This window comes from Neomonachus schauinslandi, chromosome 16 (genome assembly GCF_002201575.2).
Source record: "Neomonachus schauinslandi chromosome 16, ASM220157v2, whole genome shotgun sequence".
Lineage (NCBI taxonomy): Eukaryota > Metazoa > Chordata > Mammalia > Carnivora > Phocidae > Neomonachus > Neomonachus schauinslandi.
The window spans coordinates 15,845,251-15,863,958 of NC_058418.1; the positions used below are offsets into that span (position 1 = coordinate 15,845,251).

General features: G+C 40.0%; 1 protein-coding gene across 1 annotated transcript in view; it reads left to right on the forward strand.

Annotated features, from left to right (window-relative positions):
• LOC110590097 (zinc finger protein 567) overlaps nt 1–15,319 on the forward strand; it is a 156,349-nt gene extending 141,030 nt beyond the window's left edge. The window contains 1 exon segment of the mRNA XM_021700812.2: nt 14,067–15,319. Within this exon segment, the coding sequence (XP_021556487.2) occupies nt 14,067–15,081 (1,015 nt within the window). The 3' untranslated portion in view covers nt 15,082–15,319.
• The last annotated feature ends 3,389 nt before the right edge of the window (nt 15,320–18,708 follow it).

Below are 18,708 nucleotides of genomic sequence, written 5' to 3' on the forward strand. Positions count from 1 at the left end.
GGGAAAACTTCAAAATATAGAGAAAAAAAGATTCTTTTCGTAGATATACACCTAGAGACAAATGTTGAAAAATGTAATTGAAAATCCTTTCAGTCTATCTTATGTATACACACACATGCATATATAGAACATATGTATATTTTTCCTATAAAAATAGGATTACACTGGGGCGCCTGGGTGGCTCAGTCAGTTAAGCGGCTGCCTTCGGCTCAGATCATGATCCTGGGGTCCTGGGATCAAGCCCCACGTCCGGCTCCCTGCTCAGCAGAGAGCCTGCTTCTCTCTCTCCCTCTGCCTACTTGTGCTCTCTATCTCACTGTCAAATAAATAAATAAAATCTTTAAAAAAAAATAGGATTACACTATACATACTGTTTCATTAGTTACCTTATCCGCCCACTGTTGTTTGACATCTTTTTTTATTATGTTAATCACCATACATTACATCATTAGTTTTTGATGTAGTGTTCCATGATTCATTGTTTGCGTCTAACACCCGGTGCTCCATGCAGAACGTGCCCTCTTTAATACCCATCACCAGGCTAACCCATCCTCCCACCCCCCTCCCCTCTAGAACCCTCAGTTTGTTTTTCAGAGTCCATCGTCTCTCATGGTTCGTCTCCCCCTCCGATTTCCCCCCCTTCATTCTTCCTCTCCTGCTATCTTCTTCTTCTTTTTTTTTTAATTTTTATTTTTTTTCCGTTGTTTGACATCTTAACATCAACAAATATATGTGTTGTTCATTTTATGGCAACAGTGTTTGCATTGTGTTCATATACTGTAATTTATTTATTTAACCAATCCTCCTTTTAAGTTCTCTCCAAGTTGTTTCCATTGTCAGCAGTGTCTCCATCGTGTAGCCCCCACACGTCTTTTGGATAGTCTCAGCTATGGAATTGCTTCATCGGAAAACACACCTGGTTTAATTTCTGCTAACATTGCCTTGTTGGACGTTTGCAAAACTACAGCCCACTGTGTGTGTGATGTGTAGTAGTAACCTCAAGTACTAAAGTCTAAAACAGAACTCGTAATTGGCTTATTGACAACTTCGTACTTCCAGTTACTCAAGCCAAACAGCTTAGTGTCATCATGGCTTCTTTTTTTTTTTTAATTTGCTTTTATACCTAAAATCAGCAAATCCTGCCAGCTCTCCCTTCAGAGAATATTTAATCTGGTCAGTTATCACCACCACCCTAGTACAAGCCCCCCTCACTCCTTGCCTGGATTATTGCAGTAACCTTCCACTTGTCTCCCTGCTTCCTCCCTTGTCTTCTTAGTTCACTTTCTGTGAGTGATCCTTTTCAGTGTAAATCAGATTATGCCATTCCTTGTCTTAAAACATTTTAGTGGCTTCCTGTCTTACTCAAGAGTAAAAAACCAAAGTTCTTACAGTGGCACACAAGCCCCATGTGATCTATCTTCCAGCTACGTCGCTCACCCAAATGAGCTTCTGACCCTCTTTCTTTTGCACACTCCATTCCAGCCACCGTAGTCTTTTTTATTAATCAAAGAAAGCCTGCTTCTGCCTGGAGGCCTTTGCAATTGCTGTTCCCCATACTAGGAATGCACTCCTCTTAGATATCTGCATTTTTCACTCTATTCAGTCTGTGCTTACATATCACCTTCTCAATGAAAAGCCTTCTTCGGCCACCTTCATTCCCCTGAAGCTCCCTACTTAATTTTTCTCCGCAGGACTTTGGCCATCTGACATAAAAATTGGAATATCAGTGTCAGTATATCAGTATTTGTTATTGTCTCTTTCCATTAGAATGTGAGATCCACTGGATTTATTATCTTCCTCACACCTAGAACCATGCCAATTGAGGTAGGAGCTCAGTAAATCTGAAAGAATTTTTGACTCCTCTCTCTTTCTTTTTTTTTTTTAATGTTTTATTTATCCATGAGAGTCAGAGAGAGAGATAGAGAGAGGCAGCGGCAGAGGGAGAATCAGGCTCCCCGCTGAGCAGGGAGCCCGATGCGGAACTCGATCCCAGGACCCTGGGATCATGACGTGAGCCGAAGGCAGACGCTTAACCATCTGAGCCACCCAGGCACCCCTCCTCTCTCTTTCTTTGCCTCCATATCTGATCAGGTGCCAGAGCCTGTGGATTTTACTTCTCTTCATCTTGAAATTATACACTTCCTCCTTATTTCCACTCTAATTATCCTGGGTCAGGTTTTTTGCTTGCAAAAAAGTATAAGCACCTTTCAGTTGATCTCTCTGACTCCAATTTTGCTTCTCTCCAATAAAAGAATCTGGCCATATTGGCCCTATAACTTCCCTCTGTAAATTCTTCAGTGGCCTTCCATTCCTTACTGGGTGAAAAACAAACATTTATATTTAAGTTAGTATTCATTGGGCCCTTTTCCAGACACCATGGCAAGTGCCAGTCACAGTCATGATGAGACCTGGTCTTTGCCCTCATTATTATTATCTTATTTCATTCATTCGCCTTCATTTTCCAACCCCTGATAGCACCTCCAGCATTATCTTCCTCTAGATTCTAGAACTAATTAAATTTAAATTTAATTTAAAATTCAGGAAAAAATCATACGAGGCACTTTTTAATTGCTTAGTGCATGTGGCTGATGGCTACATTATTGATGGTACAGATACAGAGATTTCCATTATCGCAGAAAGATTTGTTGGACAGCACTGGTCTAGACCTTTCCCCAAACTGTACAAGTCATTCCAAATTATTCTCTCCTCCACAGATACACCATATACTTTTGGTCCACTGTTTTTGTCACTGCTCTTCATTGATCAGAATACTCTTCTGTACCTTTTCTGCCTAATAAAATAATCTGATTTTTAAGTCCCAATTCATATTCTACAACTTATAGGGCATTTTCCTTGACACCACTGCCATTGAGTAAGTTAGTCTTCCTTCTGACCCACCCACCCAAAAACCATAGGAAGCTTCTTGCACCTCTGATTAGAACCAGCCTTACCACCCTCCTTAAAACCCCTGAGTTCTCATTACTCTGAGGCGATTTTCCACAGAACTCCAGCCTTAGCAAACACCAGCCAGTGAGGAAGTAATGTTCTGCAGGAAAGGAGGAGGGGAGGCTTAGATTGAAAATTAGGAGTGCTGGCCCAAGAGGCTTCTAGAAATTGAGTTCCCATTCAAGTCAATACTCTGGATATGCAGATATGCTTGTAAGATACCTATTTACTGTGATTTTCTTGCTCCTGTCTGGTGAGTCCAGCCAGGGTTGGAGTCTCTGATGAAGCCTCTGGTGTAGGTGGTATTCCTTTCTGGACTTAGAAGAAGGAAGTAGGGGCACCTGGGTGGCTCAGTCAATTGAGCATCTGCCTTCAGCTTAGGTCATGATCCCAGGGTCCTAGGATCCAGTCCCACATTGGGCTCCCTGCTCAGCAGGGAGTCTGCTTCTCCTTCTGCCCCTGCTGCTCCCCCTGCTTGTGCACTGTCTCTCTCTCTGTGTCAAATAAATAAAATCTTAAAAAAAAAAAAAAAGGAGGAAGTAGATTCAGGGAAGTACCCAGGAGGTTTTGCCTGTTGAGCCCAGAGTAGCTAGAAGACTTTGTTTAGGGATATCTTTTTCTCAGGGTTTGACCTCCACAGGTATGCTATGCTGCTATGCTCCTAGCCTGTGGGTACTGTCCTCAGCCTTAGCGGGTAAAGTGAGCAAGTCTGAGTTTTGATCATCCTTGCAGCAGTTGCAGAGGAAGATCAGCTTGGAATAGGTGGGAGCCATCTAGGCCCCATATAGAGTATAAATTAGCATCAGCAAGTTGGAGAACTATTCAGGCTGGAATCCCTCCTGCTGAGGCGGTTAGATTCTATGTGAGTGCTGGAACCTATCTTCGTTGACTATCTTTTAGTTTCCCTAGAGTTGCAGAAGGGGCTGGGTTTTGTTAACTCTTTAGTTATTGATATGAGTGTTGGGTGGTGGGACAAGGGGGAGGGCAAGGGAAGCAAAGCAGGGACATTGGGTACAGTTATTTTAAGGTCCTCTATTTAGGAGTGCTCAGGCAAGCTCAGTTTATGAGAGATTTCCCCTTTTTCCCCCCTACTCTGCTTTTTTAGGACTCTGCATTTGTCCAAGAGAAGAATCTAAAGAAATCAGAGCAGCTCAGGTAGTTCTAAAAGCCATGGCACAGGTAAGTTGAATTTCCTCTATACTTGAAATAATCTCTCTTCCTTTCAAATCATATGAACAGGTGTGTTCTTCATCCTGAAACTTCCCTGTCTCACTGAGCCCCATTCTTGCTTCCAGTTCCTTCATTCCAGAGATGAGTGGCTCTCTCTTCTCCAACAGTATAGACATAGACACACAGTGCTCTTACCAGTGGAGCAGAAATATATTCTCTTAAGAGAAATATGAGAGCCCCCCCCTTAACAGAACCACGGTTGAGTGGGGCCAGAGATGAGATAACTTTGATCTTTTCCATTAATCTAGGTGGTTTCTGTTCTTCTATTTTTAAATGTTACTCCCTCGTTAAAAATCATAAAACATTTCATACTACCAAAGAATATATAAAAAAAATTATAGGGGCGCCTGGGTGGCTCAGTCGTTAAGCGTCTGCCTTCTGCTCAGGTCATGATCCCAGGGTCCTGGGATCGAGCCCTACATCGGGCTCCCTGCTCTGCAGGAAGCCTGCTTCTCCCTTTCCCACTCCCCCTGCTTGTGTTCTCTCTCTCACTGTGTCTCTCTCTGTCAAATAAATAAATAAAATATTTTTAAAAACCTATCTATAACATGTATATGGTGTAAAAAATAATAAAGTATCAATGTACTCATTACCCAGATTAATATCCCATCTGAGCAGCCTGCATTCCCTTCCCAGATCATATCCCAACCCACATTGCATTACTGTTCCCACCAATGGTAATCACTGCTTTCAATTTTGTGTCAATCAGTCCTTTGATTTTTTATAATAGTTTTACCATGAATGAATGCTACTAAGCAATATACTATCGAGTTTTTTGTTTTTACATTTTTGTACAGTTATCGTACTCTATATTTTTTACCAGATTTTTTCATTCAACACATGTGTTTACAAATCATTCATGTTAAGTTGTGTAGCACTAGATTAGCAGTTCTCAAAGCATGGTCCAGGAAGACTTTGACATCCTTTCAGGAGTTAATACTAAAATGTTACTTGCCTTTTTCAGTCACATTCTCCAATGAGTGTACAGTGTAGTTTCCTAGAAGCTATATAATATGTGTTATCCCAACAGATTGAATGTAGAAGTAGATGTGAAAATCCAACTTTTTATTCAGCCAGTCATAAAAGAGATTGCAAAAATATAAAACAAAGCTATTAAATTTTTTGACAATAGTTATTTTTCTTAAAAAGTATATTACATAACATGTAACAGGCTTATTATTGGTTATTTTAATAAATTAATTAGTATTTTTAAATCTCTCACTTTTAATTTCTAATGTAACTATTGATAGATATACCCAGCATTAACAGTTCTTTGAGGTCCTCAAATTTTTTTTAACAGCCTTATTGTATATATAATTTACATATGATGAAGTTCACCCATGTAAGTGTAAAGTTCAGTGGTTTTTAGTGTATTTATAGAGTTCTACAACCGTCAGCACAATCCATTTTAGAACATTTTCATTACCCCAAAAAGAAATCCCATTTGCATTAACAGTCTCTCTCAATGTCTCCTCCTTATCCACTGGCAACCACTCATTTACTGTCTGTCTCTGTGGGTTTGCCTATCCTGGACATTTCATATGAATAGAATCTTACAATATTTGCTCTTTCATGTCTGGCTTTTTTGACATAGTATGTTTTCAAGCTTCATCCATGTTGTAGCATTTATCAGTAGTTTATTTGTTTTTATACCAAATAATATTCCATGGATATATATATTCCACATTTTATTCTTCAATATATCAGTTTATGGACATTTGGGTTATTTCTGCTTTTAGGCTATCACAAATAACACTACTGTGAACATTGGTGTGTACCAGGGTTTGGGGGTGGACATATGTTTCCATTTCTCTGTACCTACATAATTCTATGTTTAACGTTTGGAGAAACTGTCAAAACTGTTTTCCAAAGTAGCTGCCCCATTTTACATTCCTGCCAGCAATGTAAGAGGGTTCTGATTTCACTACATCCTCACCAACATGTGTTATTTTGGTTTTTTGGTAATAGTCATCCTAAAGGATGTGAGGTGGCCTCTTATAGGTTTGATTTGCATTTCCCTAATGATTAGTGGTATTGAACATCTTTTCATATGCTTGTTGGCCATTTGTAGATCTTCTCTGGAGAAATCACTACTCAGATTCTTTGCTTAGCTTTTAATTGTTTTGTCTTTTTTGTTGAATTGCAAGAGTTCTTTATATATTCTGGACACAGGTCCCTTATCAGATATAAGATTTGCAAGCATTTTCTCCCAGTTTTTTGATTTGGATGTTTTCTTTCTTTTTCTTTCTTTCTTTAATGGAGGGGGTGGAGCAGGGCAGAAGGAGAGGGAGAGAATTTTTTTTTTTATAAGATTTTATTTATTATTTGTCAGAGAGAGAGATGGAGACAGAGAGCAAGTACAAGCAGGGGGAGCTGCAGGCAGAGGGAGAAGCAGGCTCCCCGAGTAGCAAGGAGCCCGATGCGGGACTTGATCCCAGGACCCTGGGATCATGACTTGAGCCGAAGGCAAACACTTAACTGACTGAGCCACTCAGGCATCCTGAGGGAGAGAATCTTAAGCAGGCTCCTCCACCCAGCTCAGAGCCCGAAGTGGGGCTTGATCTCACAACCCTGAGATCATGACCTGAGCCTAAATCAAAAGTCAGATGCTGAACCAACTGGTGCCCTGGGATTTTTACTTACTTGATGGAATTATTTGTAGCACAAATGTTTTTAGTTTTGATTAAGTTTATTTTAACTGTTTGTCCTTTTGTTACTGTGTTTGATGCCATATCTAAGAACCCACTGCCTGACCAAGGTCATGAAGTCATACTATGTTTTCTTCTAAGAATTGTAGTGTTAGCTCTACAACCTTACATTTAGTTCTGCAACGTATTTTGAGTTAATTTTTATATACGGTATGAGGTGGGGTCTAACTTCTTTCTTTGCACATGAATATCTACTTGTCCCAGCGCTATTTGTTAAAAAGACTGATCTTTCCCTCTTGAATTGTCTTAGTTGACTTAATTTAGTATGTGGTAGTCCTTAGGGAACTGGGCAGAGGATGCCTTTCTTCAGAAAGGTTTTGCACCTATGAGTGTTCTCAAACTTGGCACACTAATTTTTCACATGGGGTTTCCTCCAACTGCATGAATAATGTTACTTTAAATTCCAGGCTTCCTTGAAAGTAGGCCCTGGGTTGTAGATCGGCAAGGGAAATGATTATTAGTAGTAATAGTGTTATCATTAATGATAATCCTTTTTTTCTCACCTGGAGTGCAGAAGGTTCCTTGTTACTTTTTTCCAACAAGGTTTTCATTGGAGCCTACCATTTCACAGAGAGAGCTCTTCTAGGATCCCAGCTTTAAAGTGAGGGTCATGGGCTCTCACTCCATTTGGTATGTGTCCTAGGCCCCATACTAAGGTTAATTCCCAAACTGTTTGACTTCAGGGTGGCCCCTGCTAACATATTTGCTTATCTCTGTGTTCAATTGCATGTGTGTGTGGTGTTTATTGTTTTTATCATTGCTGTTAGCTCTGGGATTTAATTTTCCTTACCTTCTTGAGAGCTTAGAGAAGCATTAAATAGGTGTTATAGCCTAGGTGATTGCAGTAGAAGCCTCCCCACCCTTGCCGTGTACACATGGTCAGAGCTGGAGTGGTTGGTCTTGGTCTCAGTGTGTGGTGACATCTCCTATTTTAGGAGGCCTTCAGGATGGGGACTGTGATTGGGAACTTTGGTTACAGAAAGTTCTTTGGTCTTGCAAGGGAATTTATGAGAGACAACCATAAAATTGTCCATTTTGAGGTTGATCAATATGTGTTAGTTGTGAGCCATATATATGTGACTGAGGTGCACCTTCCATTGGCTTTCTTATTTCAGGAACAAGGAAAAGTGGACAGTGAAGAATAATAGATAATTAACAGGTACATAATAAACATTAAAGATTTTAAGTTAGATGCTCCCAAATAAGGGGATAATTACATCTTCCAGGACATAAGGTGCATCATTATACAGCAAATAAAAATCCCTGTGTTTAGGGCGCCTGGGTGGCTCAGTTGGTTAAGCGACTGCCTTCGGCTCAGGTCATGATCCTGGAGTCCCTGGATCGAGTCCTGCATCAGGCTCCCTGCTCGGCGGGGAGTCTGCTTCTCCCTCTGACCCTCCCCCCTCTCATGTGCTTGCTCTCTCTAATTCTCTCTCTCTCAAATAAATAAATAATCTTTAAAAAAAAAATCCCTGTGTTTACTATAAAATTTGCCATCACAAAAAATATGCTCATGATATCTAACAAACTGCTTCTCGGTGGAGACACTGTTGGCATTCTCAGCAGTACGGTTCTTTATTGTATGGGACTGTCCTGGGTACATGGCCCAGATAAACCAGGACACAACATTCCTGATGCAAGGCGCTAAAAGTCAACAGCACGCAGCCCCCAGTCCCAGCCAACCTCCCCCAACATTGTAACAACCGGACCATCCCCTGCATGATCCCAAATGCCTGAAGGGGAAGGGAAAACCCGGATTGAGATCCTCCAACTAATTATGAACCTGGGTCTCTAGGACAGTTTTTTTTCATTTATTGTGAATATAGGATAGTTTTAAAACTTCTATAAGTCCTATATTTTAAGTTAGAGATTTATAAGACATTTTGGATTCTATCTTTTTCATTATCTCCATGGAGAAATTTTTAAAAGACTTTATTATTTGCAAGGCCCTTGTTTGCTGTGTATTTTGTATATGCTATTTTGTTTATTTGTAAGATCCCACTTAGCGGGGCACCTGGGTGGCTCAGTGGTTAAGCGTCTGCCTTCGGCTCAGGTCATGATCCCAGGGTCCTGGGATCGAGCCCCACATCGGGCTCCCTGCTCCGCGGGAAGCCTGCTTCTCCCTCTCCCACTCCCCCTGCTTGTGTTCTCTCTCTCGCTGTGTCTCTCTCTGTCAAATAAATAAAATCTTTAAAAAAAAAAAAAGATCCCACTTAGCTAGATTTTGTTCATTCCCAGACCCTTCTAGGAAATAGGAGTCCTACTGTATGAAAGAGGTTTTAGCTCTAGCTACAGGAATATTCAAAAGTATGTAAGCTTCTAGTCAAATAAATGTACTTATTATACTACCTTCATGGCATAGTCATCCCGCCCTAGCTCGCTTGCTTGCTTGATCACCTCCTTCTTACAATGCCCTTCTCCATCTCCTCTCTTTCCATCTTTCAGACATTTTCCTGGATGAGTCAGATTGTCAAAACCTAAACCTACTCATCAATTTCAACTTCATTTAAAATGGTACAACCAGTTATTATGTGCCTCCTGATGGATGCGATAGGAAGTACATAGCACCACCTCTGATATATTCCTGCCCCTCCAAAGAAAATGTGAATCAGGCCTACAGATCTAACTACCTTTTCACACAAAGTATGGAAGTAAAGCAACATCTTAAACCATTCCATGTAGATGCAATAAGCCAACAATGTGAGAGATTCTACTGATTCAAATGTTTCTTTAATAAATAAATAGCAATAAAAATTTTTGAAGGGTTTCTGGGGGCTCTTATAGATTCTAGAGACTTAAGGAAACCTATCCTCTAAATGCAATATGTAGATCTAATTTGAATCTTGATTTGAACAAACCAACTGTAAAAAAATAATCACTTTTGAGAAGATTGGGGCAATTTGAAACTTGATCTGGTTATTAGGAAATTATTGTTAATTTTATTAAGTATGATAATGGTATTCTGGTTGGTATGCTTAAAAAAAAAAAGACTGATCTGTTAGCTGCTAAAGTATTTATAGTTAAAATACATTGATGTTTGGTATTTGCTATGTAGGATCTGCCTCAAAATACACCAGGGGTGAAAAACACAGAAGGGAAGAAATAAAACAAGATTTGCAAAGTCATGTTAATTGTTGAAGCAGAGCGATGGGTTCATGGGGGTCATTATCCTACTCTATATACTTTTGTGAAATGTTTTGAAAATTTTCGCAAGAAATGAAAAAAATAAAAGTCCTTTCATTTACTAGTAATGCATGGGTTTATTATTTCAGGGATTCGTAACATTCAGGGATGTGGCCATAGAGTTCTCTCAGGAAGAATGGAAGTGCCTGGAACCTGCCCAGAGAGACTTATACAGGGATGTGACTCTGGAGAACTTCAGTAACTTGGTCTCACTAGGTAAGGATGTTGTGTAATGCAGGGCCAGACAGGAAACAAGGCTCCCAGGGACTACAACAATGGAAGGTTGTTATCACCTCTGGTATAGAGGGAAAACTGCCACTGGACCATGGTGAGAGCTGGAGTCACGGAGAAGGACCCAGCAGCAACTGTAGCCACTTCCAGAACACCCCAGTCAGAGGAGGGAGGGAGAGGGATAAATACTCTGAACTCTCTCATCCTACCCACTGGCCTCCTGCTGATGCTTTCCATAATGCCAAACCAATGAGAAACCATAGGGCCAGGATAATACAGTCCTTACAGGTAAGCTTTCTGGGGCAGGACCAAGAACAGGGAGGAATGGATTGAGCAGGGAGGAGAGGGCAAATGGAGAATGACCACCATAGTTATCTACTCTAAATAATTCAGGACTAGCCTTCTGGAATTTCTGGTATCTTCATGGTGAATTTCTAGGGAGACTTATAAGTTTCTGGCTGAATGTCTGCTCTCTGCTCCCAAGGGAATTGTTTGTGCTTTATGGAAGGGGAAATGGGTAGTTCCATGGGCACCCCTGTCTTCCTATCCTTTGGACAAACTTTACTCCTTCCTTCATAATTGTCTCTCTTCCTTGGTGACCAAGGGACTGGGTTTGAATTTTGGAACAGGACAATCATGCTCCATTTCTTTTCCTGTAAACAGGACTTTCCATTTCTAAGCCTGATGTCATTTCCTTATTGGAGCAAGGGAGAGAACCCTGGATGATTACAAATGATATGACAGGACCATGGTATCCAGGTGAGTGAGGGGTGATCCACTGGGAGAGGTCATTGGGAAGTGGGTGAGTCAACTGATAGCAGTAGCTTGAGTTATTGTTGAGAAGCTTCCCTCCAAGCCATACCGAAAATTGCCGAACAACAGCCTGAGACATGAAGACATGAAGAGCAAAAATCTTGTCAGCATCTGATCCCAAGGGAACCTTGCCCTTACCCCCATTAATCCCTCTCTTTCTTCTTGCTTGGTTTCCTCCCATTTCAAAAAAGGACATGCTCCCTTCTTCCTCAGTGGCTGCCTTTTTACCTGTACTTTGGATCCTTTTTCCTGCAAGTATCTTCATCCCTTAAAAAATACTTAATTTCTTAAAACAGCTCACTTTACCCAATTCAGCAATTCATTTATTCTCTAAATGTTTGAGAGAGACGGTCACGTAGAGTGGCTAAGGACACTGACTTGGGAATCAGACTGAGTTCAAATCCTGGCTCTGCCAATTACTAGATCTGTGAGTTTAGGTAAATTGCTTAAATTCTCTAGAGTGCTTCAGTTTTATCCTCTGCAAATGAGTTAAAAACAGAGCCTTCCTTATGTAGTTATTATTGTGATTGTTACAGGAATTAATCATATGAAACTGCCCAGAACAATGGCATGCAGGAGTGACCACTAAGTAAAGATTATCAAGTGTTATTAATTAGCACGTGCTGGACGATATTGGAATCTTTGAATACTTAATACTGAATACTTAATCCTTGAATACTTTGAATACCCCCCTAACTTCTCTGTTATTATTATTATTATTTACTTTCATCTGAGATTATTTTTCCTCTGTCTAAAGAACACCCTTGGGGCGCCTTGGTTGGCTCAGTCAGTTAAGCGTCTGCCTTCAGCTCGGGTCATGATCCCAGGGTCCTGGGATCGAGCCCCGCATTGGGCTCCCCGCTCGGCGGGAAGCCTGCTTCTCCCTCTCCCACTCCCCCTGCTTGTGTTCCCTCTCTCACTGTGTCTCTCTCTGTCAAATAAATAAATAAAATCTTTTGAAAAAATCTATTTAAGAATACTAAAATATAAAGCTTTTTCCTTTTTTCTTTAAATCTTTAAAAAAAAAACTTAACATTTCCTTTTGTGTAGGTCTGCTCAACAAATTCTGTTTTTTTTTTTTAAAAAAGCAAGAAGCCTGCTTCTCCCTCTCCCACTCCCCCTGCTTGTGTTCCTGCTCTCACTATCTCTCTGTTAAATAAATAAATAAAATCTTAAAAAAAAAAAAAGAAAGAATGACAACAAAGATAGGCAGGGACTCGCTTTGCCAAGAGCCTGTGAACCATGGCAATGACTTTGGAATTTATTGGAATTTTACCAGTGACTTTGGAAATGCCCAGAAGGCTACGGAAAAATTTAAGCAGGGATTTTCATTTTGATTGGCATCAGCATCATGTTGTTAAAAACACAGATGCTGGGGCATGAGGGTAGCTCAATCCGACTCTTGGTTTTTGGCTCAGGTCATGATCTCAGGGTCATGAAATACAGCCCTGCATCGGGCTCTACACTCAATGGGCAGTCTACTTTGAGATTCTTTCCCTCTGCCCCTCCCCCCCCACTTTCTCTTTCTCTCTTTCTCTAACATAAATCTTTTTTTTTTTTTTTTAAGATTTTATTTATTTATTTGACAGAGAGAGAGAGGCAGTGAGAGAGGGAACACAAGCAGGGGGAGTGGGAGAGGGAGAAGCAGGCTTCCCGCGGAGCAGGGAGCCCGATGCGGGGCTCGATCCCAGGACCCTGGGATCATGACCTGAGCCGAAGGCAGACGCTTAACGACTGAGCCACCCAGGCACCCCCTAACATAAATCTTAAAACACACACACACACACACACACACACAAATGCTTTATTTATATGAAGTGCCCAGAAACTGGAAAACTCATAGAGACAGAATTAATGGTTCTCTGCTGTTAGTGACTACTGGGGGCTGGAGGGAATGGAAAATGATGAATGACTCCTTAATGGGCACAAGGTTTCTATTTGGGGTGATGAGAATGTTCTGGAACTAGATAGTGGCAATAGTTTCATGACATTGAGAATGTATCACAAACTACTAAATTGTACTCTTTAAAATGGGATTTATGTTCTGTGAATCTTACCTCAATTTAAATATATATAGGGACGCCTGGGTGGCTCAGTCAGTTAAGCATCTGCCTTCAGCTCAGGTCATGATCCCAGGATCCTGGGATCGAGCCCCACATCGGGCTCCTTGCTCAGTGGGGAGCCTGCTTCTCCCTCTGCCTGCCACTTCCCCTGCTTGTGCTCTCTTTCTCTCTCTCTCTGACAAATAAATGAATAAAAATCTTAAAAAAAAAAAAAAAAGAAACCTCATACCATATCTTTAATATATATATATGCTTTTTAAGTATATATAGATATATACATATAGGCAAGTATATGCACACATATGCCTTGTCCCTACTCCTATAGATTTTGATTCAGTCTGGGGTGGTCTCAGACCTTTATAATAAATTGTTAACAGGCTTCCTGGATGATTCTAATCTTTATAAAATTGAGAAACCCCAGCTTAATTTCTTTTCTTGCTTCCTTCTGGCACCATATGAGCTCTCATCATATTTGTGCTTTCATGTGCTCTGCAGAAATTGCACAGCAATATTTAGACTTACATAAGCCATTCACTTTTTAAGGTGATTTTCATTTTGTCTCTCTGGTCTGCTATAGAATTTTTTATTTCTCTTAAAAGAATAAAACTGCTTGTATTTTTTTTTTTCCTTTTTCAGAGCTGGAGTCCAGGTGTGAGAAATTTCCACAAAAAGATATTTCTGAAGTAGAGTCATTCAGTTGGGAAATAATGGAAAGCCTTAAATGCTGTGATTTTGATGGCTCTAGTTTGAGAGATGGCTGGGAATACAAAGGCCAATTTGAAAGACAACAAGTAACTCAGGAATGCTGTTTCAAGCAAGTAAAAGTCATGTATGAAAACATGCCCACTTTTGAGCATCGTACATCCCTCACTTTACATCAGAACAATGAGATTGGTGAAAAACTGATTGAATGTAATGAATGTGGAAAAGCATTTAGCCGTGGCTCACACCTTATTCAGCATCAGAAAACTCACACTGGTGAAAAACCTTTTGAATGTAAGGAATGTGGGAAGGCCTTTAGTCGTGCCTCACACCTTGTTCAACATCAGAGAATTCATACAGGTGAGAAACCTTATGACTGTAAGGAATGTGGGAAGGCTTTTGGCCGTACTTCAGAACTTATTCTACATCAAAGACTTCATACTGGTGTCAAACCCTATGAATGTAAAGAATGTGGAAAGACCTTTAGACAGCATTCACAACTTATTCTGCATCAAAGAACTCACACAGGTGAGAAACCCTATGTATGTAAAGACTGTGGGAAGGCTTTTATTCGTGGCTCACAACTTACTGTTCATCGGAGAATTCATACAGGTGCTAGACCTTATCAATGTAAAGAATGTGGGAAAGCCTTTAGACAGCATTCACAGCTTACTGTCCACCAGAGGATTCATACTGGTGAGAAACCCTATGAGTGTAAGGAATGTGGGAAGGGCTTTATTCATAGCTCAGAAGTTACTCGACATCAAAGAATTCATTCTGGGGAGAAACCCTACGAATGTAAGGAATGTGGGAAGGCCTTTAGACAACACGCACAGCTTACACGACATCAGAGAGTTCACACTGGTGACAGACCTTATGAATGTAAGGACTGTGGGAAGGCGTTTAGTCGTAGTTCATACCTTATTCAACATCAGAGAATTCATACAGGTGACAAACCCTATGAATGTAAGGAATGTGGGAAAGCCTTTATTCGTGTTTCACAACTGACCCATCATCAGCGAATTCATACTTGTGAGAAACCCTATCAATGTAGGGAATGTGGAATGGCCTTTATTCGTAGTTCACAACTTACTGAACATCAGAGAATTCATCCTGGGATCAAACCTTATGAATGTAGAGAATGTGGGCAGGCCTTTATTCTTGGCTCACAGCTCATCGAACACTACAGAATCCATACTGGTTAGAAAGCCTTGAATGTTAGGGGTGTAGGAGCCTTTACATGGAGTTCACACCTGACTCAGTATTAGATAATGTATATGTAATGTGATTAATGTGAAAACCTTCACTTATCACTTCCATTACGGAACATCGGATAACTCATAGCAGAAGAAAATCCAATAAATGTGGGAATTCTTTTTGCCTCACACTCACTGCTTACCAAGCATCAGAAAACATAGGCTGAAATAAATATTAATATGAATATAGAAAACCTTTCTATTACCACTCAAAATGTGTTAAACTTCTGAGAATTCCTCATATTAAGATATTTTGTGAATGTGCCTTTTACCCTTAAGTAAGACATACATCTTACTTAACATTATCTCAGCTCCACCAGTTACCGACTGTATAGCACTGGACAAATAATGCAGTCTTCCTGTTCCTCAGTTTACTTGTTTTTAAGCAGTGATCATTATACTTTTTTTTTTAATATTTTATTTATTTATTTGACAGAGACAGAGATAGCGAGAGCAGGAACACAAGCAGCAGGAGTGGGAGAGGGAGAGCAGATTTTCCCGCGGAGCAGGGAGCCCAATGTGGGACTCGATCCCAGGACTCTGGGATCATGACCTGAGCCAAAGGCAGATGCTTAACGACTGAGCCACCCAGGTGCCCCAGTGATCATTATACTTACCCAATAGAGTTTTCCTATCAGATATTTTATATAAAGCCTGTATTCAATAAATATTAGTTACCGTTGTTACTTAGTAACGGTATTAGTGTTAAGGAGTTCTTGTGAGACGAGGCCTTCTGAATGTGTCAAGTATTAAAAAGCTTTCATAACCACTTGTTAATGATAATTCATTCTAGAAAAGAGTAATCAAGTGTAATTATCATGCGGTCGTCATGATATTTAAAGCTAGAAAGTCACAAGAGTAGAAGCTAACAGAAGAGTAGCCAAAAGAAATCTGCCCATTTGGAAATCTAAAGCCACCTTCAGGTAGAACTTGAAAAGCAGTCAAAAAGTTCTGCACATCAAAACCAGTTCAGTATAGCCAAAGCTGTGTTCCTGTCAACCCAAGGAGTGAAGGTAAGGGCTTTGTTCTCCAAATGTAGATCTCCAGCACCTACTTGTTGGCAGTTACATACTAAGCACATTGAATGAATGGTCAACTCTAAACATTAGAGGGAAATAAACCCTAATCAGTGGTAAGAATGATCATTAAAAACAAAAAATAATAAAATAGAAAACAACAGTAGACTTAATATGAAGGTTATTTATTTAACAATGTAAGATGGACAATTAACAACCCTGATCTAGAAAAGAAAATGTTTAGCATTATGAATAAGGAAGGGGTGAATATTCCTTTTAAAAAGCTACTATGCATGATTTTAATGTATTAGGAAATTTGAATAGATTTTTACAAAAATATCAAAGTTCACAAAGATATGGAATACCTGAATAAATCAATGATTGTAGAAGGACATAAAAAGTCAGTCTGCCCCTTCAAAAAAAATAGTTTAACCTACTAAAACTTCAAGGAACAGATAGATAATCCCTGAGAGAAGCTTGCCAGTTTATTTTTAAGGCTAAATAAAATTATGATTAAAAAAAATTCAACAAGGATGGCTCCCAAGAAAGAAATTGTAGATGATTATCATTTGTGAAAATAAATATAAATAAAATCCCTGCTAATTGAATCCAGTCTCTTTAAAGTTAGAAGCTCAGGGGCGCCTGGGTGGCTCAGTCAGTTAAGCGTCTGCCTTCAACTTTGGTCATGATCACAGGGTCCTGGGATCGAGCCCTGCATCAGGCTCCCTGCTCAGTGGGGAGCCTGCTTCTCCCTCTCCCTCTGTTGCTCCTCCTGCTTGTTCTCTCTCTCTGTCAAATAAATAAATAAAATCTTAAAAAAAAAAGCTCATTCTAAATGGAATATCTAGAATTTCACCTATTTTGGGTTAATTATGTTTTCAGAATTTTGATATCACTCCAGATGACAGTGATAGGGCCAAGAGCCCTGATCCAACCCCAGTGATATCTGGATTAGAGCTTGTGAATGAATCTGGGGAATCTCAAGAAGCATCCCCTCAGTCCAGGCAGTGTCAGGGCCAACAGGCCTGTTGTGTCCTGAAGCCATCCATCTTCTCAGTCATCCTGAGTGTTCACTAAGGCACCTGTATTTTCTACATGTGTCACTGCCTACACAGGGTTAGAAAGTAGTATTCTGTATGTCATTTTTAAGTGGTTTCATGATTAGGATGTACATTTGGAGGGGCTCAAAGCTATGACATTAATAAGTGTTACTTTGAATAGTTAAAACACATGCACAGGATAAATATTTTAAAGTTACGATTTGGTGTACAGACATAAGTCAATGTCCACACCCTTCCCACCCTGTTACTGTATGTACCTATCACTGTATCAAGTTCTTGTATATACTTCCTGATTTTTATGTTTACCTCCTAAGTGTAGACATGTACATAAGTCTTTATAAAAGTTTTTTTTTACATAAATGGTAACAAATTTCTATACTTGCTATTTTTGCTTATCCATAAACCTTGAAATTGGGTCATATCGATACATACATAGTTGCCTTATTCTTAACAGCTGCATAGTATATGTGTTTCATTATTTATCCTGTCGATTTAGTTTTTTTCATTATTCTTTGCTTTCAATCCTATAATAAATATCCTTGCACATAAATTATTTTGTATATGTGTGATATCTCTTTAAGATAAATTCCTAAAAGTGGAAATGCTAGATCAAAATGTATATACCGTTTTGAAACTTTCTGTTCACACAGAATCTTATAATGTACCCCTAGTGCCCCCATCACCAGCTTCAGTAATTATCAGCTAATGGCCAGTCTTGTTTTATCTGTATTCCTACCCTCTCCCCCACCCTCATGTCAGTGGGAAGTAAATCCCAGCTACATAATTTCATCCATAAATATTTCAGTATGTATCTCTAAAATATATCACAATTTGAGAAAAGATTTTCACTCCTTAAAAAAAATGGCGGGGTGCCTGGGTGGCTCATTCGGTTAGGCGTCCAACTCTTGATTGCAGCTCAGGTCTTGATCTCGGGGTCATGGGTTCAGGCCCTGTTTTGGGCTCTGTCTGGGCATGGAGCCTGCTTAAAAAACAAACAAACATTAAAAAAAAAAAATACTGTCATTCCAGATCTGATGGTCAGTGTTCCAATTTCTAATTGATAAATGTTGATTTTTTTTAAGTTAATTGAGATCCAAATTATGTCCAGAAATTGCAGTTGTCACATCTCTGAAGTCTGTTTATCCATTCTTCCTCATCCTTTTTTTCCCTGGTAATTTATTTTCTGAAGAAACTAGATTGTTTGCCTTGTAGAGTTTCTCAGAGCCTGGTTTTTGCTGACTGCATCCCATGGCATTGTTTTTGTTTGTTGGTTGGTTGGGTTTTGTTTTGTTTTTTTTAAATATTTTATTTATTTGACAGAGAGAGACACAGCGAGAGAGGGAACACAAGCAGGGGAAATGGGAGAGGGAGAAGCAGGCCTCCCGCGGAGCAGGGAGCCCGATGCGGGGCTCGATCCCAGGACCCTGGGATCATGACCTGAGCCGAAGGCAGACGCTTAACGACTGAGCCACCCAGGCGCCCTGGTTGGGTTTTTTAAA